Source organism: Colossoma macropomum, unplaced genomic scaffold (assembly GCF_904425465.1).
Source record: "Colossoma macropomum unplaced genomic scaffold, Colossoma_macropomum, whole genome shotgun sequence".
Classification (NCBI taxonomy): Eukaryota; Metazoa; Chordata; class Actinopteri; order Characiformes; family Serrasalmidae; genus Colossoma; species Colossoma macropomum.
The window spans coordinates 21,516,583-21,539,444 of NW_023494790.1; the positions used below are offsets into that span (position 1 = coordinate 21,516,583).

At 38.4% G+C, this 22,862-nt stretch overlaps 1 protein-coding gene across 2 annotated transcripts; it reads left to right on the plus strand.

The window, feature by feature from the left end:
- Positions 1-6,096: 6,096 nt before the first annotated feature.
- On the plus strand, positions 6,097-20,860 carry c1qtnf1 (C1q and TNF related 1). 2 transcript variants are annotated; one of them, XM_036572520.1, is made up of 4 exons: positions 6,097-6,299; positions 16,680-16,855; positions 17,428-17,546; positions 18,671-20,860. In XM_036572520.1, exons 2-4 carry the CDS (start codon positions 16,680-16,682, stop codon positions 19,219-19,221), a joined length of 846 nt encoding a protein of 281 aa, XP_036428413.1. In that variant the 5' UTR covers positions 6,097-6,299; the 3' UTR covers positions 19,222-20,860. The 2 variants fall into 2 exon arrangements, with proteins under 2 accessions (XP_036428413.1, XP_036428412.1); XM_036572519.1 differs by having other exon boundaries at positions 6,098-6,299; positions 16,668-16,855; positions 18,671-20,858.
- Positions 20,861-22,862: the final 2,002 nt, after the last annotated feature.

Sequence of the window (22,862 nt, forward strand, 5' to 3'; positions counted from 1 at the left end):
TATCTATCTATCTATCTATCACATAGAAAGCAAGAGTATTATAGGACATACAAGAGGAGTGGTAATGTGAAAAGGTTCTATTAAGGGACTATATTGTTAGGAATGTGTATATTTGTCATTTGTAAAATAAAAATCATAAATGAAAAGAAAATGCTAAAAAAAATCAACCTTTCCTTATCATCAGAGGGATGAGAGAGCTGAGTAGCAGATGTTTTTTTTCCACATTTCCTATGACAGTGATGAAAGACGACATGAAGCTTATTTCAAAACAAAGAACTCTTAGGTAAATGGAGTGAGAAGTGAGAAGGACGGATATGAAGTGAGTGAAATGAAAAGTAAAGACATGTTTACTGCAGTAAGGTACAATGTGGGACTTTAACAGAAATGAGCTGTGAAAACAGTCAGAAAGAAAATTCTTTCAAACCAAAGGATTTTGCAAGATAATTTGAGCAATAATGTCAAACCAATGTAGAAATGATTACATTTGAGATCAAAGCGCGATACAGTACACAAATAGGCTCCGCCCCAGCGCGAGAGAGACGCCCGCTAGCTCACTGATTGGCTGCGAATACCTTTGATTGTTTGTACAACAGCCAATCGCGAGGCTGACACATGGCTCTGAGTTTTTTTTAGCGGATTGCGTAACAGCCCAGGCACGTGTTGTGCAGCGCGGATGAGCAGCAGGCAGCAGGCCGCTCACTGCAGCTGGAGCTACTACTCACAACACTGTCTTCCTCTGAGCACATTCAGTGTGCTTTACTGCCATGCGTGCTGTAAGTGTTTAGTGTAAATAGTAGGGGTGCAACGATGCACAATTTAAATACGACAAGGATTTAATTCGATTTTGGATATTTTATAAGATACAGTGTCTCGATTCTACGGAGTTCTGTCTGTATGCAAAACAAAGGAGTGTATAATAGCGTGTTTGTGCACAATAGTGATCTTATGAAACTGCAACTGAGGCATTAGCAGTACAAAAAACTGAAACGCCTCATATTGGCATATCACCTTGACACAAAACACAGAAATTTGTTCTGAATCCAACACTAAGCTTTAGGTATAAGTTTCTACAAAAACACAGCAAATGAGAGACCATCAGAAGACACAGAGGGGCATATTGAATACACTCATTTAAATGTTAATTTTTAATTTTTTAACACTGGGTGCAAATCGCTTACACCCTTAGAAAATGAACAAGCTACTATATGAGGTCTGTCTTTAAAGTTATTAATCCATACTTACTTAAGACAAAGATAACATCAACACAGATCTATACATGTTTACCGGGTTAATGTTATAGATAACCATCATCAAGTATACAAATGTTTGACTTTTCTTTGAATAATTCACTGAGATGTTATATTTTCAGTGTAAGAACAAGTTGATATAGAGAAAGTACATTTTAATAACCTTTTTTTGGTCATCTCCGTCAAATAACACTATAGGCCACTGCCTGACAGGGCTTCTTAACATAGTTACAGGGGTAATATAATATATGTGTCATAGCCTGCATATGCTACACAATGTGTAAAAACTAATTACACTGACAAATACTATTCCTGTCAACGTTTAGCTTTGTACTATCTCATAAGAGAAAAAGTCCCCCAGACATCATTATTTTGCCTGGATCCAGGATGTTTCACTGCAGAATATGTGAGAGTTTTGAAGGGGTACAAAGGGTGATAGACCAACAATATGCACATACAGTAGTTGGCTGTTATGCTTGTTAGCATTATTGAGGCATTTCTGCACGTGGATGCATAGCCTCCATGTTCACTGTAATTGGCAAATACCTATAAGGGCTTTGTAGCGGACAGATGTTATCACTGATTTTCTGTGGCCAGCAGTATTCCCTCTATCTCTCTACTCTATCTCTCTCCATCACACATCCCACCACATGATGGTGACGCACAAAGCTGAAGACTGTACGTGCAACAGTGTGATGAAACTGGACAAATCCACTTAACTCCTGCACAGACGGTTGACTGCACTCAGTATCTAGTGTGCTTGGAGGTCCTGTTTGAAGATGGTATTTAGTAAAGCACTTTTTTGTGCTTGACCACCAACCTCAGATTTTGGGCTTCAAAGGCCCACAACATGGTCAAGCAAATTTCCTCTCTGTTTGATTTAAATTAGGTTGATGCGTATGCAAAACATGATTCAAATTTCTAAACAAACTGTTCACCCTCAAATATGGAAACTAAGCTGCAAAAACAGTAAAATATGAACTGTTTTCAGTGATGACACAAAAACCAATGTATTTATATATATCTGCCTGTTCAGCCTAAAGCAGATTAGCTCCACCTATTCAAGCTGATGTTATAAGGAGTGTTTCAGCTCAAACTGATTTTGACTGAGGTGCAATAAAGCCCAGCCAGTCAGGACAGAGTTCATTTACATATATCATTCCTAAAACCCAGTAAGAAAAACACTCTGCTTAATTCTAAGGGATAAAGTTGGAAAAATGCCATGTGAAAATTAATTATGAATGTTTTGGGTATGTAAAACCAAAAATGGGCAAATAAAATGAGGCAATATGTATGACAAAATACTGGTTAAAGGCCCTTAAGTAATTTTCAAAACTGTGTTGCCCAAGAAAATATATTATGTTTACCAAACTGACTGACAGATTTAAGAATAGTGCAGAAAAAAAAACATATTTTAAGATAAAGCACATTAAAAATTATGAGAATTGAAATAAAAATCAGACCATGTAAGTCTGCACCTTCATCTTTTACTGTTCTAATTAAATTCTTTGCTGATGAGGACATCTAGTGGACACTACAAGGAACAACAACAACATGTCCTGTATCAGTGAGTAAAAGAGATTATCCTACAGTCACTGTGTAAATATTAGGAAAATAAAAATAGAAAAACATATGTAAAAAGTTTAAACATGACCCCACCCTCCTCAACACAAATCAGATAACTGTAATCATAATGTAAAACAGAGTTAATGTAATGTGCTGTAGTGTATAACAGAGACAGAAAATGTGGTTCTTTGAGGCATGATATTTTGTGCCACTTTTCTGAGTTTGCTTACCCACACTTCTACTATGTAAATCATAGTAAAGTTCAAGACAGCTCCTTTGTTTGTTTACATAAGAAGATCTGGGCTAAATCCAGAGTGCTGGGAAAGTCCTCCAAGCGGAAGCTGTGACCTCTTATACTCAAAGTCTCATAAGCAGACATATTGTTGACATTTCTCTTCTCGGCTGTTCACTGAACTATATGTAATGCGGGATGTGGTGTGCTGCACATAGTCTTAACAGCTTGTGTGTTAGCTCTAAAAGCCCCACATACTGTCCAGGCATTCTTGCTTAGTACTCCCCAGTTCTTTCTTCTCAGGTCTGAAGTTAACCATAAGGTCCCTGTCTGAGAGCCCTTTGAATCAATCAATGACAGTGGAAAAAAAAACCCTCTGCAGAGAGAAGATAAACACAGAGGGCCTGCTTTTGTGGATCTGATCAAAGCAGCCTGTGCCTGATCCTCCATTGCCCTTCCTGTGTTCACCCTGGGACCGGACTGTGCTATGTGAACACAGTCCATTAATAACATGAGTGACCTAAGATGGTCATATCACGCAAACATGTGCTTTAGAATAGGTTCGCCTGATCAGATTTTCTGATAGTTTAGTGTAACATCAGAACTATATTTGCTCCATTCTTGTTCCATTACCTCAATGTCAACCTCAGATAAAACCCTACTACGGCATTTCTCTTCAAACCACCTGAGGGAAAAAGCTGAGAAGTAAATCTATTCTATACTGCAGAGGTGGCCAGATGTTAATGGCTTGCTCACCTGGAGGATTTACATTTCATGTTAAATCTTTGTCCTTAATGGATTTCTGTGAAGCTGCTTTGTGACAACATCAGTTGTAAAAAGCGCTATACAAATAAATTTGACTTGACTTGACTTGACTAATGCAGGATGTTTTCAATTTTGTTCTGTTTTGTTTACCTTCCTCTGAGCAAATACCTCAGAGGTTTATTCCATTCTAAATGGTGACGTCAGCTCCTTTAAAGTGCCCTCCTATCTCATGAAGAGCATCCGGCATCAACATACAGGCACTGAGGGTGAACGCTGCATGTGAGAAAAAGACTGAACTTCAACTTTGGGATAAATTAGACAATTACAGGATTAAATGACTAGTAGTGATTAGGTTTATGACAAGTACATGCTGTGTATGTTTCATTCTTGTGCAGAACAGTACAGAACAGTAGATTTCATTCTCATTTGTTGCAGACAGTTGAATAACACTAAGTGAGAATGTTCTGTTCTCTTGAGATGTTCCTGATTTTGCTTTTGTACAGGTTAAGGAGCCAAGTAAGATTAACAGACATCTCTTAAGTTGTCTGGGAATGTGACATGACATAAATTCACTTCTATCTGGTGTCTCTCTATTAACTCCTAAAAAAAACAGCTTTATGATTGACCTATCACTCTAAAGTTATTATTCTTATTATTCAGCAATTATTATAAATTATTCAGTAATGGGATCGAAAAAACTTAAGTGATGGTATTTTGTTAGTGTAATTTTGGATGATTTGTAGTTGATTGAAACTGAATACTATATTATATATTATTACATTATTACTTTTGAAGTACTCATCACAAATTGTAAAAGACTCTCTCTTTTTTCCTTTGCATTTAGTTTTTTTTTCTTCGTATCAGTTTAAAGAAAACTGTTATTTCATTTTTGTGCAAAATCCAGTATTGCCAATTAGTTGCTGCATCACTAATGGGAAGTTGAGAAAAGGGTTAAGAAAAGGTAGATTCACTAGTGTGGGCTGTGATCAAACATTATTTTACAAAAGTTTTTCTTAACACTTGAATTAATTTCCTAACACTTCCTAATACTTGAACTTTGCTACATAGCATTGACATAACCATGCCATAAACATGCCATTAAAGATGCTGTCCTGAGTTGTCATGACAATTTTTGTTTAGTAATGTAACACTGTCATGCTATTCAGATGCCACAATGCTTGATATCATGACAGCTTATGTCACATGCTGATTTTTGCAAAATAAATTCTAGTTAGCTGTCATGACATCAAACATTATGACAACGGTCATGACAATTAATGGTAATAATAACAACACACTGTTATATTACTAGACATAATACACTTCAAATTTACACACAGTCTTTTGACTTTGTACTTAAACAAAAAAGTGTATATTCATAAGCATAAACAAAGAGATTTAAGCTTAGCAAATTTTAGGCGTGCATCTCTGTGCTTCTTTGTTAGCAGAAGAGTTAACAATGGGGTGTAGTAACAGAGATGATTGTGGAGCTGTTCATTGCATATTAGTCTCTGTGTAATTGCTGTTCCTACTGCTTTCAAGTCATCCCGAAACTGCTTTCTGGAGTGACTGCAGGCTTCTCTCTTACTCTCCTTTTTGTTTTTCTGAGAGTGAGTTGGGAAATCTTGCATGGTGCGCCTGTCCAAGGATGGTAAGTTGTGGTTCCATGAATACTCCACTTACATATTATCAAAACAATTATACTGATTAAGATATAGATATACATAAGTGTGTATATAATTACATAAGTGTGTAACATTCTCTCAAGCACATTTTTGGCTCCGTACTTACACTTATCTTATCTTGAGTAAGATTTTGCTAGTACATTTTTGCTAGTAGTTTTTTAGCAAGATTTACTAATATGTAAGTCATGTAGTTACAACAGTCAAGAATTGAAATGTGGGCCTTGAAGTCTATTAAATTCATGTTTTTCTCCATGTCTCTCTGTCTCTGTTTCTTTATCTCTTCTCTCTCTCTCTCCTTATTCCTCCTAAATTACTTCATAATAACTATAACACTAATGTGAAAGTTTTGTAAGCGAGGAACTGAAGTTTCACAGGTTAAATCTCTTCTGTATTTCTCTCTTCCTTTAGCTTTCTCTCTCTCGTTCCTCCTTCTCTGATCTTTTTTTGCACCTTTTTGCCTTGTCCTCCTCTTTTACAGGCTCATTTAGGCCTGTAGTGCTTCTTCTTGTTCTCCTTTGTCCTGTTGTTGTTTTCCTTTCATCCCTCCCTCTTGGCTGTATCTTTGCCCCTCCCTCTGTCCTCCTCCCTTCCTGTACTCGTTCCCCGGCTCCTGATGGCACACTGGGTTTGGGAGAGCAGGAGGGAGATGTCTTGCACAGCCTGACAGGCAAACACACTCTCAAAAGAAGAAAGAGAGCGAGAGGGAGAGGGAGCACATTGCCGGCTAACACATTCTTGCACTCACAGTACAAAACAAAGAGGATCTCCTAACAAGCATTAGTTTTACCTCCTCCAACACTAGAGGTAAGTGATTTCTTTTGGACAATGTATTCAACTTAGCAAAAGCCATAAATAAGCATGCACTGGAGTTTGGTTTTGGATGCTAGTGATGGAATAGTAAGACTCTGCTGCATGACTGGGACCATTCTTTGCTACTTGGAGCTTTTCCATGTGGGACAAATGAACAGGATTTGCACGGTGATGAGGCAACAGTGCAACAGTGTGAAAACTTTCCCCAGATGGCACACTGAACCTAATCCTGGTGTGTGACAAAAATATCCCAGCAAAATAACGAATCCCAGCATGATCCGAATTTTCCACATACCACTGCCACTCTCTACTAATCTGAGTAAAATATACACTTCAGCCAGAACAGTTACAATAATCTAGTAAATGACAGCTCATGACTTTCTACAGCACAATCAGCAAATTTGTGTAAGTTTTCAGAAGCTCACTTGTGGTACATAAATCAACAAAGCTCAGCTGTTGTGTATTATAAAGATAAACAATATGATTATAATGTGGCAATTCATTACTGAGCATAAATGATTAGCACAGCCACAGGCCAGAGCTGAATCTAGGACAAGGATTCTTTAAGCATGCCATCACAAAGCCCAGTTCAAATTGCTTCATTTCTGGAACTGGTTTGTGCACCAGGAGAGAGATAGATCCAAAGGAAATGTGTCAGTGACCACTGATTCTCTCAATACATTATGAAAGTCAGGATTTTGTGATGCCAGAGATAACCACAAATTAAGAGTGCAGAGGCAAGTGCAAAATCTTTCTCATATTGTTCTAGCAGCCACTTAAACATTCACAGTTGAATGGATGAATCAGGCCAAATATACCATCAAAGTCACTGAGAAAAGAACTACTGCTAGCATTGCCCACTCCTAAGCTGCACTTTGCAGGGACCATGGTGAAAGACTGCTCTAAGGTCATGTGACTTCAGTCAGTGTTGTTTATATGGGTCAGACGTGTGGCTGACCAGAGTGATGTGCCACGTGGACTTCAAAGGCATTTCACTCACTCTCAGCTTTAATGTAAGGCTCAGGATCAGATTTAGCTCTGCTTTCTCCTTCCACCCAGAGGTATAATAAAAATCGAATTCTTGCAGCAACTGTCAACATTAAGAAAATGAATGTCGGAAACTCTACGTTAACTTGAATATTCTGATACCACCTTTAACACCGCTGGTGCCATCCAGATTCACACACTACAGCACCTTTAATTAGCCCCTTGCACGCAGCATCAGGCCTGATGGAGTGTTTTTGTTTCGGCTGTTCAGACAAAATTGCAGCTCTCCACCCCTGAGGAAATCTCCCTTAACCACAACATGAAGTGCGCTTATATATAATAAAACTTATACAATTTGTCAGAGTGAAAACAATAATACATTTTTCACCCATGAGCTTTCCACTTGCAGTGATGAACTGAATGTCTGCTACTGTTTAATCAGGAGCTGGAAACTTTCGCTGGTGCGTACCTTGCCTGCACAACCTGTAGACTTGTTGGTACAGGTATGTTACTGAATATTCAGGCTGCAAACTGACTGGATTGTTGTGGTTTACCCCCTGTGTGTTTGCAGCTGAGTGAGAAAAGAGACATTTGTGGTGGGCAGGGTGGGGGGAGAATGAAGTCAAACAATAAGGCCAACGCAGGTGCAAGATTTCAGCAGAGCAAACTAAAGGTTCACTTCCTTTCACTCTCCAAACTGCTCAAGAGCAGCTGTTTTTCAGCACTGACCCTTTCCAATAGCATCAGAGGATAAGTACCATACTTAAGGAACAATTCATATCAGTAAGGGTAGGGCTGAAACAGGAGGCGGCCCATATGACAGCCAGTTCTGGTGCTTTTTCATCAGGTACTTAGAGATACGCAGGCCACTACATCCCGCATTCAAGATCACTGTACCTCATCATTCACTAAGGCATGGCAGCCTGCATGTACTGGCTATGTGGTGAGAGCAGAGCACTTGGAAACAAGAAAGTGAGGAGTGAGGGGGAAAGACGAGGCAGGTGGGTACTGGCGTGCAATGGCTGATGAGGGTAGTGGCCTGCTATCAGATTGAAACAGTGCATATCCCATGTCTGTGGGCTCTCACAGAGCATATCATCCGTATCAAGTGCAGATGAGGGCTTTAACAGTGCATAGCTGCAGGTTTAAAGGGTAGGTATTCACTGTGGTTGAAAGTAGGTCACTAGTATATACAGTGCAGCCCTAGTAACTTGACAATACCAAAGTTTTGTTGTTCTTTGATGTTTGAACCCATCATATTTGTACAGAGCTTCTGAAAGGACATGATGGGGTTTTTAGGCACAAATCTGGTGCACATCACATTCTATCATGTGCTCATCAGATAATATCAGGTGAGCACCAGATACTACTGAGTGAGCACCAGATGCCATTTGGTGAATATCAATATCAGGTAAGCACCAAATAGTATCTAGCGCACACCAAATACAAAGTAAATCCTGAAAAAGCTGTGACAGTACGTAAAATGCAAATAAAAACAGAAGGCAGTGGTTTATAAATTTTTAAAAACAGCATTAAGATATTTAATGTTTTACCCTTTGAACTTTATTATTTTGTGTAAATATATGCTCATTATAAAAGTGATTCTGCAACACCTTCCAAAAAAGTTAGGATCTGCAAATTTAACGTTGTAAAATACACAAAAACAGCTGATGCAATCATGCTTGTGTATAAAAGGAGGACCCAGGAAACAACAAGCATTTGCAAGAATTTTAGGTATTTCACCTTCTACAGTGCAGAATATAAAAAGATTCATGGAATCTAGAGAAATCTCTGTGCATAAAAGACAAGGCTGAATACCAATTTTAAATGCCTATGACCTTTGATCCCTTTGATTCAATGCACTGCATCAAAGACTGTCATGCATCTGTGATGATTATAAGCACATGGGCTCGGAAATACTTTGGAAAACTCTTGTCAGTAAACACAGTTCTTCACTGCATCTGCAAATTCAAGTTAAGACTCTACTATGCAAAGCGGAAGCCATTTATCAACAACATCCAGAAATACTGTGACTTAACTGGGCTAAAGTTCGTCTGAGATGGACATAAAGTGGAAATGTGTGATGTGGTCTGATGAGTCCATCTTTCAAAGTGTTTTTTGGAAATAATGAATGTTGTGCTCTCTGTGCCAAAGAGGAAAAGGACCATTCTGATTGTTAACAGTGTAAAGTTCAAAAGCCAACATCTGTCATGCTGTGGGGCTGTGTAAGTGCCAATGGCATGGGTAACTTGAAGGCACTATTAATGACACGGGGTATATATGCATTTTGGAGCAACAAATGCTGCCATCTAGATGACACCTTTTCAGGGACATCCTTGCTTGTTTCAGCAAGACAATGCCAAACCACATTCTGCAGGTCTTACAGCATTGCAGCTTCACAGTAAGCAAGTGAAGGTGCTAGAATGACCTGCCTGCAGTCCAGACCTGTCTCCCATTGAAAACTTGTGGTACATTAGGTGCAACACACAACAATGAAGACCTTGGAATGCTGAGCAGCTGAAGTGTTATACCAAGCAAAAAAGGGGAAAAAACTCACTTTCACAACTACAAGAACTGGTGTCCTCACTTTCCAAATGACTACAGAATGTTATTACTGTTTTCAATTGAATACAGGCCAAAACGAGTTTGCAAACACTACTTTCTGTTTTCATTTGCATTTCACCTACTGTCTCAAATTGGGTTTGTAGTGTACAGTACGCACCAAATAGTTTCCGGTGCTCACCTGATTTGACCCATTTGATGAGCACATGTTAGTATGTGGTGTATACCAGATTTTTACCTAAATGAAAAACATCCCATCCTTTCAGTGGGGCCATAGATTTAAAATGAAACCATAACCATTAGGTTAAATTGCAGACTAGTATGTTTAATTTGTGTTTACAATTTGCATTTACATTTATACTGGGTAAACCATAAATGAATTTATAGCCATTTACAGCCATTTATATACTTTGCTGTGAAGATGTATTTGACCAACTCCTTCACTTTTTTTTATTGCATATTTGAGATTGAGTGAATGTGTTTAGATATGTAACCAGAATGTAATGTTAAACAGAGAACCTTATTAAAACACATTTTAAAAATTATTATGTATTTTATTACTCAACATGCAAATCACCCATGTGAAAAAGTAATTACCCCCTTACTTACTCAAGCAACAAATTAACAAAATTTAAGTGATCATAAGATTTGGCTGATTGAAAACAGTCAGGCTTGAATGAAGCCAGCCTTGTAACCCTATTTTAACCTAGTTTACCATCAGATATAGTCTCCATAAAGTTTTCGCAAGCACACTAGTCTGATCTAGTATGATCAAAACATGATATTACCAAACCACAGTGAGAGCCATTATTTAAAAATTGAGAACCCTAGGAACATTGGTGAATCTTCCCAGGAGTGGCCGGCCTGCCAAAGCGTCCCAAAGGGCCCAGAGGCAAATTTAACAGGTTCCAGGAGACAAACCAAGGAACTACAGGTCTCCATAGATTCAGCAAAGGTCAGTGTTCATGACTCCACAGTAAGAAAGGGACTGAGCAAAAGTGACTTTCACAAAAGCCCAACAAGGTAGAAAACACCGCTATCTCACATTTGCCAAAAAACACCCAGACAATCCCTAAGCCTTTTGAGACACTGTTCTGTGGATAGACCAGGCCGAACTGTAACATTTTAGAAACACAGGTCCCTTTATATGCCATAAAACAAGTTCTACATTTCACAATAGGAACAACATACCAACATTCAAATATGCTCATGATAGTACGAAGGTGAGGGCATGTTTTGCTGCCTCGGGACTTGGATAATTTGCTAATTTGAATTCTGTCCTGTATCAGAGAATTCTGAAGGTGAGTGTCCATCAGCTGATGCTGAAACATCAGGTTGTGCAGCAAGAAAAAATAAATACAGAAATTTCCAAAAATAGAAAAGCAGATTTACATCTGAATGGCTGAAAAGAAACATAATTAATGCTTTGGAGTGGACTTGTCAAAGTACTGACCTGAGACCAATAGAGACTCTGTGACAGGGCCTTAAACAAGCAGCTTATGGTAGAAAACCTACCAATATATCCAATTTAAGGCAGATCTGCAAAGAGTGGACTCCTCCACAACAATGTGAAAGGCAGATATCAAATTATAGGAAATGTTGGTTGCAGGTGCTGCTGCTAAAGGTCATGAAGCAAGTTACTAATTTTAAGTAGATAGTTACTTTTACACAAGGGTGGTTTAATGTATATATATATATATATATATATATATATATATATATATATATATATATATATAGTTTTGCTCCTTAAATAAATGAAATCATAACAAAATTATGTGTAATACGGTTCTCTAAAAGCATTCTCTATGACTATGATGCTGTAAAAGAAAAAATTAAATACTTTTTCACAGCATTGTACATAGTTCGCCCAACTTCAGGGCACCATAAGTCACTGGAAGATGGCTCAGTTGTTCTTGGCCAGTTGTGTGTTGTTCATGCATAGAAGAGCCTACAAACAGGTCTAGAGTTGATCTGCATGTGGCATTTGCATCCAGAGTCTGCTGCTCTTGTCTCTCAATATGTGAGTCAAATAAGTTTTAATGACAGTAGAGCAAACCATTATGAATCAACTGTTTGGTACATTGCTACTAAACAAGAACATTTGAGCTTATCAATCGCAAACAACTTGCAGACCATGGTAAACCACACTAACGACAAAAGAGTACTTTCAATCATGAGGAAAAATTGCCACACATAAAGTGTCAAAGACTACATTCAACAATGTAGCTTAAAATAAAATACAAACCGCTGGTGGGACTGAAAAACAGAAAAGCCAGCTTGAAGTTTTCTTAAAAAGAATGCCCGTTGAATTGGCTCATTTATCTTTATCACTATACTGTGATAAAGATAAAAGATATATACTATACTGTACATCAAAAAAGTTAATGGTGTTTCACCTTTCAGGAGAGCAGTAATCTGAAACATGCTATGAAACCAACTAAGTTCTTCAGGGCCAAAAAGAATGCTCTTGATTGGTCAGTACTCAAAGAACCTCACTGAGCAGCACTTCACTTACAGATGAACTGAAACAAGCCTGATAGAGCAACAGCAGGGAAGATATCCATAGACTTTAGGCAGGCATCGATTTCAAAGGCTACAAATTCAAATTCTAGATGGAATTTGTAACTAAGTACTAAACAGTTATGTTTTAGATTATGCTACTTAGGCCAGTCACTCAAAGTCTCAGTTAAACAGTTTATGCCTGTAATTACTACAGTGTTCATCCAATATAGATGTAAATATCAGCACGTTAAAGCCGAGACTGTGCACTTGAACCTCATGTTCTTTGTGCAAATCCAAATCCAAAGAGTCCAGCTACATACCAAACAAAAATTGTATAACAGTCCAATTATTTCCAGACTTGTAGCTGATTTCCTACTAAATTTACAGGAATGGAACCAAGTACTTTACCCCAGTAAAAGGAGAGAATAGAGTACTGACCTCAAGGATGAATGAAAAGTTTTGTCAGGTGCCAGGGGCTGCGAAAGTTTAGAAAGCCATTAAGTTGTACCTTGAGGGTCACTCACCAGAGACATGACCCCTAACCAAACTTCTAAACACAGTCAAAGAGAACTTGTTAACTTTTATCCTGTTGCTGTGTACTCTACAGACTTTAAAACTTTTCTTTCCACAGCATGTAAATCAAGAGTCAGGCACTCTACCTACCGCAGTTTTGCCTTCGAGGACAGACAGGTCGACACATGCCTCTATGCCATTATACAGAGAGGTGCTGAAGAGAACAAAGCAGATTGGTAAACAGTAATTAAGTTCAATTGTGATGAAACCTATAGTATGTGTAATAATACTAGAGGATTTCTTGAAACTGTGGAAGAATGAGAAAGGCAGGCATGAAGCTTAAAGGCATTTGGCCTTCTTTTGTTGACATTTCAGGCCTTCATAAAAAAGAGAAAGCTAGAAAACCATTTTTTTCCTTTTGTTTCATTCTGTTGTTGGCTCACATCTCTCAGAATCAACACAGTAGAAGGTGAAGCTGGTGTCAGATGATCTGAGGAGAAGCAGTGGGATGCTAATGATTTGGAGCATGGCGTTCCCTGGAGAAGGAGAAAGCAATAACACTCTCGGCTTATGTAATGCATTTACAGTCAGCTCAGAGCAGATGTTGATAGAGCTGAGCTAACTTTTTGGCTGGGGCGAAGGCGCCGCTGAATGACTGCTGCAGGAGTAAACAACGACCTTCAGACCTTGACATCCGCAGGAAGCAGAGAGAATTTCAACCAGAACTATCAGATTTGAATGACCATGAAAAGCAGGGGGGGCAAACAAACAAGGGGTACAAGATGTAGACCAAATAAAAAGACTTACAAACCACCACACACACTCACAGGAGCTCTGTCTGTGCTAACTGTGAGGTGATTATAGATGCAGACCTGCACCACTCATCTGCCTCAGTAGTGAGTAGCAAGAAAAGGTCAGAGTAAACTCAAGTGAGCACATCAAAAGATTAGTGAGGGATTAGAGCCCCCTCAAAGCAGTGGCCCTCAAAAACCTTTGAACCTCTACAGGTTTTTCCATCCCTCTGCATCTTCAAGACCATGGGTTTAGACACCATATAGAGTGGTTTATTTCAAACACAGTGAGATGCACAACAGTGTGACTGGATTACTAGTGCATGTTCACTAAATCACATGTTTCCAGAAGAGTGAATCATTTTGTTTGATCTGTGTTCATGAAGACACTTTGAGTTGTCAGGTTTATGGCTTGTATGTGCAATGTGTTCACTGTTGTTTCAGCTGGAACTGGGTTTTTTATTTCAGAGTCAATGGCCATATCTAGATAAACCAGCACTGAGGAATATTATGCTACACACAGAGAGGGTGCATATAAATGGGATGTCCTATGAGAAGTCTTATGCCCTGTTATAATGTAGCTTTTGTTCTCATAGGCCATCTCTCAATTATACACATTTCATTGTCCTTCTTCTTTTTATCATATCTTTACTACTACTACTTAGTACTACTTATTTTTTTTAATACAGGGAGGGTTGTCCACTTATATATTTTGGTTCCTATAAAAGGTGAAATCTAAAAACAAATAAAAAGCATAAACCTAAAATAAAATGAAGACAAAAGCCCTCCATATTTTATTTAATATGTTACTTGACAAATTTAACTCGACTGAAAGGTAAAAGGTGTCATATTTTGGCACCCAAATGAAAGTTATTCCAATAGGACAATGAATGAAAATACTTTCTTGCCAAATTCTGTAGGTGGGAATAGTAAGAAAGTGTTACCTTACCATTCCTGCCAATTATTATATCTAGTGAGTTTCTCATTCATTCTAAAAGTAAGTAGAGATGTAATGTATACTGGTAACTGTTTCAATAGAGCCTTACAAATCCAATAAAAGCCAATAAATTCCTTTTTTATATTATAATGCAATGTGGCACATTAATGCCACTGTTTTACTGGTGTACTTGACCTACTGTCAACATAGTCAAAGTGTGTCATTTGCTTAGTCTCTAAATGGAGACCTGCCCTCATCAGAGGTTGTCTGCACAGCTGGAGACAGTTATAGCTGTGTCCTGCATGGAGTAATTTTCCATTTCTTCCAGCTCAGGAGCGTAATCCACATTATTGCTGTGTTTTGTCTGTGTATACCAGAGAATACAACATTTGTGTAAAATTCCCCACATTACTTGCTTTGTCCACTGACTGGTCTCATCTGTGTCAGTGTTCCTCGTTGAGAAATTAGGTTGCTCCAAAAACCAATGCCAGTTGGAGAGCATCCATTTCAGAGAGTCAGTTCGGGAGGGCCTTTTGTCAGATTCATTCATTTAAGTAATCTGACAGTAGCTCTTGTGCCTGAAAAATGAACGGCTTAATGGAAGCGATAAATTGTTTTATGCATATGAACATCTTAGCCGATTCCCTGTGCACTCAGAAGTGGTCAATTGTGTATGTAAGTAAATGTAGCCTGAGATACCATTTTTATAAGGTGCTAGCAAATTTTTGTCCCTATGCCTTCTTACCACATTAGGCTTTCTCAGTGTAATCTCAGTGTAATTTACTGCCACTGTTCCGCAAAAATGTGGCCCAGCGCAGGGCTTTGTTCAACAGCACATTCACTCATGCAAATTCTTCACATAAAGCACTTTAAACAGCTTTGACTTCACGGGGACTGCCCGTTTTTTCCTCAAAACAACTTCTCAATTGCACAAAGCTGCTTTGAAACGGCACATCAGAAAAGATCAAATGTAAGGAATTGACCTTAGGTTAATTGTCACTATGCAAACAATTACTCAACTGGACAGGTAGCAGCGAGTGGAATCTCGATTAGGTCTGAGATGAAGCAGATAAAGAGGTCCGATCATGGAATTGTCGGGACTAGTCAATCAATCAGCCAAAAACTTCTGTCAGGGCTTTCTAAACGGTCCTCATGATTCTTCATTTTCAGAAGAGGATATGGCTCAGAACTAGTATTTGCTTGTTTACATAGCAAAAAGAAGATGGAAACAGAAACAAAACTACATAAAACATGGAGTTAGACATTGTTTTTACACTGAACAAAGTGCTCCCTTATTGTATACTGTTCTGTGAGGAGCCACTAAACACTTTCGCCTGGGTACCCCAAGCTGTGATGATGTCAACACTGTACCAGCAAAAAATATTTGAAAAGAATAAAAAGTGCTTCTACCTATGATGTTGCTTGCTTTGGACTATTTCACTCCTGCTCAGACTGTTTTTTTCATACTACATTAATCTTGCATGCACACTTGTAATTAATGTGGGATCACATGATCAGTTTAAGCGAAAGACTACACCTCGACTCAGCCCAACATGGTAATGCACACCTTGCGACCCAGACATCATGTTGCACAAGGCCTAAAACTGTCTCATATGACTATGTGTGCTATGAAGCCCATGTCTGAAGTGATCAGTGGTGTTACACACTGTTTCAAAACTGCCTTCTCTGTTATTTCTACCTCGTCCATTTGGTTTAATTAAGAAGTGCCTGGTCTAAACTGAGGATGAAACATTAGCCTAGCGGGCAGGAAATTTGGCAACTGAGAACAGCAATGCCACTTGCAGAACACACTGTTTCTGCTGCAGTTGTATTTTGCAAAAGAACAGATAATAATAGAAGCTCAGTGTCCCCAAAGCACACCCAAAGCCACTTTAACCAGACCCAAGAAGGTTTTTGACCCTCTCTGGAATAGTTTGGATGATTGAACCATAATTACTGTTGTGCATAAACAATATGTCTCACAGTGCTTCAAAATGACTGTGTTTAAAATACTTGGTCAAAATTCAGTCCCTTGCAAGGTTCACAGCTTTTTGACTCACTCCTCAGCACATGTTCCAGATGATGCAGGTGTGTGGTGGTCGTGGGATGCCCCTGCCAGCGGTGAGCGTGGGAGTACTGTTGCTGGTGTGTGCAAAGTGGGCTGAGCCGTACAGGACACCTCACCCCGAGGAAGATCAGGACAGATATGATCCCAGAGATTATCGCCAAGAAACAGATTACCATAGAGAGAACAGGTACCGGTAATGTATTTTATATTATAATTATATGTAATGTCTTGCAACTCACAGTTCAAATGAAAGAAATTTGTCATTTTAAAAACAAAGATAAATCTCACATTCTAAATTGTAAAATACCCCATATGCAGATGAACAAACACATCAATTACTCTGTATTAATGCATAAAATTATTAAACAGCATTGTGCTATTCATGTAACAATCGTTCTCTCTGATAATGTTTAGCAGTTATGGCCTACTTTAAATGAACTACATAGTTTGGCAGAGGAATTATTTATTGCTCTTATATTAATAATAAACTAAATTATTTATTGAATACTGGTATATTTTATTATATAGATGTTTTATTAAAGCAATAAGCCACTTATATTACCATGATTTTACTACATTTAAAGGTTAACAACACCCCTTAATCGTGGTAAAATCACTCTGACACACAACCTTGAGTGGCTTATTGCTTTAATAACGCAATTCAATAAGCTGTCCTATAATAATCCCTCTTCCATATCATTATTGCATGCTAATGAAGCTGATAAAGCATAGGCAGTGATAAGTTTTTGTCTCCTGCAGTGACAGCAAGAGAACAGAGTGCCGGCGATGTTGTGACCCAGTGGAGGAACCACTCCAGTATAGCAGCAATTACCCACAATACCAGGTGGTTCCACAGATAAACATCACTATTCTCAAAGGTACAAAGTTTATGCCTTACAAAAATACCTTGTTAAACTCTCCAGGACTGGTACAAGAGACAAAAAAAGACATTCCATCACTGAGATCCTATCGTGAAATGCACTGCCTATCAGAAACCATTTTTCCCAGCTAAGTCGATCTATTTAGCAAAGAATAGTGTTGTAGTTTTATGCTGAAAAGCTCTGTGTTAATGCAAAAATAGCCTCCTGGCCTGTGTAATTTCACCACTTATGGTCTAACCAAAAAGAATAGGGGACAATAAGTCAGAGTGTGAATGGTTCTGCAGGACCCTCAGAGAGAAAATGGACACTACATTGTCCAGAAACTCTCTGGCAGAGCCAACCAAATTTTTTGAATAAAGCTTTAATGACTATTGGACCAGTTACACAATAGCTATCATAAGAAGTTTAGTTTGTCTTGAGTGTATTATGACTGCAACACATTAAATTGTTCATAAAGGTTCCTGCTCATACATAATCTGAAATGTAATATTTAATTGGAGATACTCATGAAGCCTGTTAAGGGAATGGTTTGGTGAAAAATCTAATTTTTCCTTATCTCAAATATAGTCTGTCAGCCAGGACATGTTTGGTGTCTGAATTTAGCTTCTCTAGATTTTCACTGGAGCTATGAGGTAATAGCTAACAAGTAATAGAGGCTTAAGCCTAAACAAATTACATTGTGCAAACTGCATTCCTAAATCAACTATATTTTGTGAGATCTGACATACTGTTCTCTATAAAAATACACAAAAGTGCTTTGCACAGAAAAACAGTAGCAGTAGCAGAAACCACTGCCTGTACTTTTGTTCATTTTTTAAAATAATGTCATACAGTATCAGAAATTCAGGCATTAAGAAATGCAATTAACATAATTCTAAATCATGAGTGCTAAATCATGAGAACTTCTATTACTTGTTAGCTGGTCTTATAGCTCCAATGCAAAACTAAAGCCATTAGCTTTGTAGCTACAAAGCCAAACTAAAGACGCAAACTCTGGATACCAACACCACCAGTTTAGGGTAAGGATTGAACTGTGTAACTTTGTTGTTCACCAAACTATTCCTTAATTGCTCCTTAGTTTTTTGACCAATCTATTCCTTTATTGCTCCTTTTCCAAACAGGGGAAAAAGGAGAAGTCGGCCAGCGAGGGCCCTACGGGAAAACAGGCAAGACCGGGCAGATGGGCCCAAGAGGAACCCATGGCTTGAAAGGCACCAAGGGCAGCATAGGAACTCCAGGAGAACCCTGCAAGTCCTACTATGCTGCTTTCTCTGTGGGCCGCAAGAAGGCTCTGCACAGCAACGACTACTACCAGACCCTGGTGTTCGACACTGAGCTGGTCAACCTGTACGGCCACTTCAACATGTTCACAGGAAAGTTCTTCTGCTATGTGCCAGGGATTTACTACTTCAGCTTGAATGTGCACACGTGGAACCAGAAGGAGACGTACCTGCACGTGATGAAGAATGAGCAGGAGATGGCCATCCTGTACGCCCAGCCCAGTGATCGCTCCATCATGCAGAGCCAGAGCCTGATGCTGGAGCTGGAGAGAGACGACGAGGTGTGGGTACGGCTCTTTAAGGGCGAGAGGGAAAACGCTGTCTTCAGTGATGACTTCGACACTTACATTACATTCAGCGGGCACCTCATCAAAGCCAAGAGTGAAGGCTAGCGGACCTCTGTAATGTGTCTACAGGCATAAAACACATCCAAGTATATTTGCATTGAATAACTGAAATATCGTCTTATTGCATACTTCTTGTATCATTTATATTGGACATGTAGTAGGCTATACAAAAGTAGCCCCTCTCAAGTAACATAACATTATTATCCTCCAATCTGAGTATGAAGAGAACAGGGATGTGAGAAGAATATCAGAGGCTTTGGGAGCATAAAGTTGAATCAAGGACTAAGTTTAATGACTCAAACGATCCATACATACGCTTGTGAAAGTGAATGTTATTATTGTGGTGTTGTGTTACTGGTTGTCATTGTGTGACAAATCACTTTTTGTCTGGAAGCTGGAAGTTTGGTACTGATTATGCTGGATAAATACAGATATAACAACACAAACACTGCATAAGGATAACAGGTTTCAGTAACATGCATCAATTAAATGTATATACAGAGGTCTTCAATGTAACCTACAGTACTGTGCAAAAGTCAGAGCCCACGCTTCATTTATTAAATTTAGAGTCAAAATGGCACTTTAACATAAATTACTCACTTTGCAGAAATGACTGGATATAAATTAATCCAGTTACATAAGGATGGAGAAAGTCATATGAAAAAGTGGAAGAATAAGTTTCTAAAACTGGAGTTCAAAAAAATGACTAAAAGATATTTAGTGATTGAGACTTCTGTGTAATTTTCTGTTAAATATGTATTCTACTTTTTTCTGGTGCTGAAAAATGAATAATTGAAAAAAAAAAACTTATTTTGAGTGGAAATGAATGAATAAATGAAGGGTGGTGTTGTACGATAATGAACATCAAAAACAATTGAGCTCTTTAAAGAAATCAATTAAAGGTACACTCAGCTTCAAATTTTGCTAAACAGGAAATCTCAAGAGGTTTGTGTTATACAAAAGATCAAATCAAGCCTTTAAATAATTAAAATAACCTAAAATTTTAGCATATGCAAACTCACTGCCAGTCTGGACTGTGTTTTCCTTGTTGCATCATCTTGCACTAGTCTATTAAAAATGCTATGGTGAAGTTCAAATCAACAAAGGTGCTCTGGTCAATGACGATACAGTTTGATGGTGCTGTTGAACATTTGAAATATGCACATATTCTATTTTCTATGACAGTGTATTTTTGTATTCTCAGAATTGGTATGTTTACAGTGTCTGTAAGCTTGTAAGGGACTTGAATTATAAATAATGTAAACAATGCAAATGAAATTTTAAGTAGCACTATAAAAAAACCTGATAACCGGATCACTGATAACACTTCACTGAGGACCATTGAGGGGCGTATTATGAAATGGTTTGTTGATTCATTAAAACGAATCAGAGTATAGTTGATGATGATGGCCCTGAGTGAACTTTGGTCTTTCCGTCCATGGCACCCTACAGGAATTACTTAAGAGCAGAGAAAGATGATGAAGCACTTTTAATGTCAGCAGCTGTAAATGTTCTTTTTTTCCCTCACTGATGTTATAGGAAAGTGACTTCATGTGTTGCAGGCCAGTATTGTTGCATCGAATTGAACGTTCAAAAGCAATGTAAACAAATATGATGTACAAATAAAGATGATGCAAATATATCTAATAAAAAAGCATAAAGAAATACTTAAAAACAGCTTAGTGTGAGATTTTTTACATAACAGGGTGTGTTTGGCTGTGTGTGGGTGTATCATTATTTCCACTGGCCTGGTTGGACTCAGAAAGTGTACTTGACCCAGAGGAATTTTCTGGGCTGAGAAGTGTGTGCAGCTACGGCTGGTCCAAATCCTTCACAGTCTGTTCCCTCAGAGCCCAGCAACGCATACCTCTCAACATACTTCGAGCCCTTTTCAAAGGGGCAGACGTTCACCTTTAACTTTAACTGCTGTGCGTACACTACAGTAGCTTTATTCTCACCGTTATCTGTGACAGATTGATAATAGTCATTAATGCTTTTTGTCAACTTGCGCAGTGCTCTCACTTTGAGTTTTACGACAGTCATTAAGACATATATTACGATGATGTATCACAGCCGAGCATGTAATGTGATGAGTTTAAGAGAATGTGGGTAAACAGAGCGCTGATGCAGTCCAGATGTCCATGCTGTGTCTAAGAATGATCTGCTACATACTGCAATTCTGTGTACTGGAACCTGGCATAACGTAATTTTAATAGCACCACTGAAATCTATGCCCTAAAAGAGGGCTCATGAATCTGAGTTGTTTCAACCTCCTATGTGCTTTTAAAGCTTAATGTATGCTATAGAAATACTTTATATAATCTGCAGAAAGACTCTGTCACCCTCTTGTGGTTACTTAATGGGTGACAACAGGGTTTTGCTGAACAGTCATCTTTTGTCTTTGACTGACAGCCCGTAGTGAAACACCTGTACACTCCTGAATTTCAAGGAACATCACATGCAGTGCTGTGCAAAAGTCAGAGACCATCCCCAATTATTTAATTTGCAGTTAAAACAGCCATTAAGAGCAAGTTAGCGAGTCTCAGTGTCAAGAGAAAATAGTAGAAAAAACACTCTCTCACATATATAACTAAAAATTACACAGAAGCCACAGCAACCTTTGCCTTCATTACAGCTTCTGTTCTTTTCAGGAGACTTGCTTTCAGTTTTTTCAAAGAAATCTGCAGGGACATTTTCCACACTTTCAAAGTTCAGTTCTAGAAGTTGGTTGTATTTTCTGCTTCTCAAGATTCAAGTAATCCAAACATATTCAATGATGTTGAGGTCTGGACTCTGGGGTTTTCAGTCCATTGTTCTGAGGACACCAACAGCTTCTTTGTCAGATTTGCAAATTTCCTTTTTTCCTCACAGTGGAAGGATGGACAGAAACACCTGTAGATTTTTTTCAGATCTGAAGCAAGAGTGAATCCTGATTTTCTCCTATCTCTCAAAGATAAAAGCTTCAAGTACTGTTTATGTGATGGTGACGGTTGGTGATGGTTTCGTGGTCTACTAGATCTTGCACGGTTGTTAGGACTCCAACTTTCTTTAAATATTTTTCTAATATTCTTTTGAATTGCAGTTTTGGAAACTTCAGTTTTTTTCACTTGTTTTCCTTGACTTTTCTCTTCCTCACTGTCTTATTTCTATTAAGTCTAATAAGTTGAACTTAGTGACGTTTTATATCGAAAGTAAATAAATGAAGGGTGGTTTCTGACCTTTGCACAGCACCGGTACTATTTTAGTACCTCACAGGACCCTAGTTATTGATGCTCTAGGGCTCTCTATCTCCCAACTCTCACTGGAGTCACCCTCACCATGCATGTGTATACACACACACACACACACACACACACCCACACACACACATGCAATGAACATTTACTGCAACTGGTATATCAGGATTAATCAGGTATTAAAGGAACTAAAGTAAAAAATCTCAAATTGACAGTTCTTTTTGCCCAAGCAACTCTTTTCATTACTTTATAACAACGAATTTAATCAAACTGATGAAAGCAGCCTCACATCTACAGGAAATTCGCTTTCCTATGATCGTGCATCTAACATCAAAACATGCACTTTTTCTACATTTAATCAGCCACAGGCAATATCATTTAAGCATTTTAGTAGGTCTATGTCACTCTATTGCTAAAAGTATGACCATTCTGGTTTTGAGTGTTGGTGCC

What these genes read in the sequence shown, in the direction of transcription:
- c1qtnf1 (XM_036572519.1), top strand. Translation starts at nt 16,671, where the DNA reads ATGTTCCAGATGATGCAGGTGTGTGGTGGTCGTGGGATGCCCCTGCCA. An exon ending in GATTACCATAGAGAGAACAG is followed by an intron (nt 16,856 to 17,427) that starts GTACCGGTAATG and finishes TGTCTCCTGCAG; the next exon opens with TGACAGCAAGAGAACAGAGT. An exon ending in AAACATCACTATTCTCAAAG is followed by an intron (nt 17,547 to 18,670) that starts GTACAAAGTTTA and finishes TTTTCCAAACAG; the next exon opens with GGGAAAAAGGAGAAGTCGGC.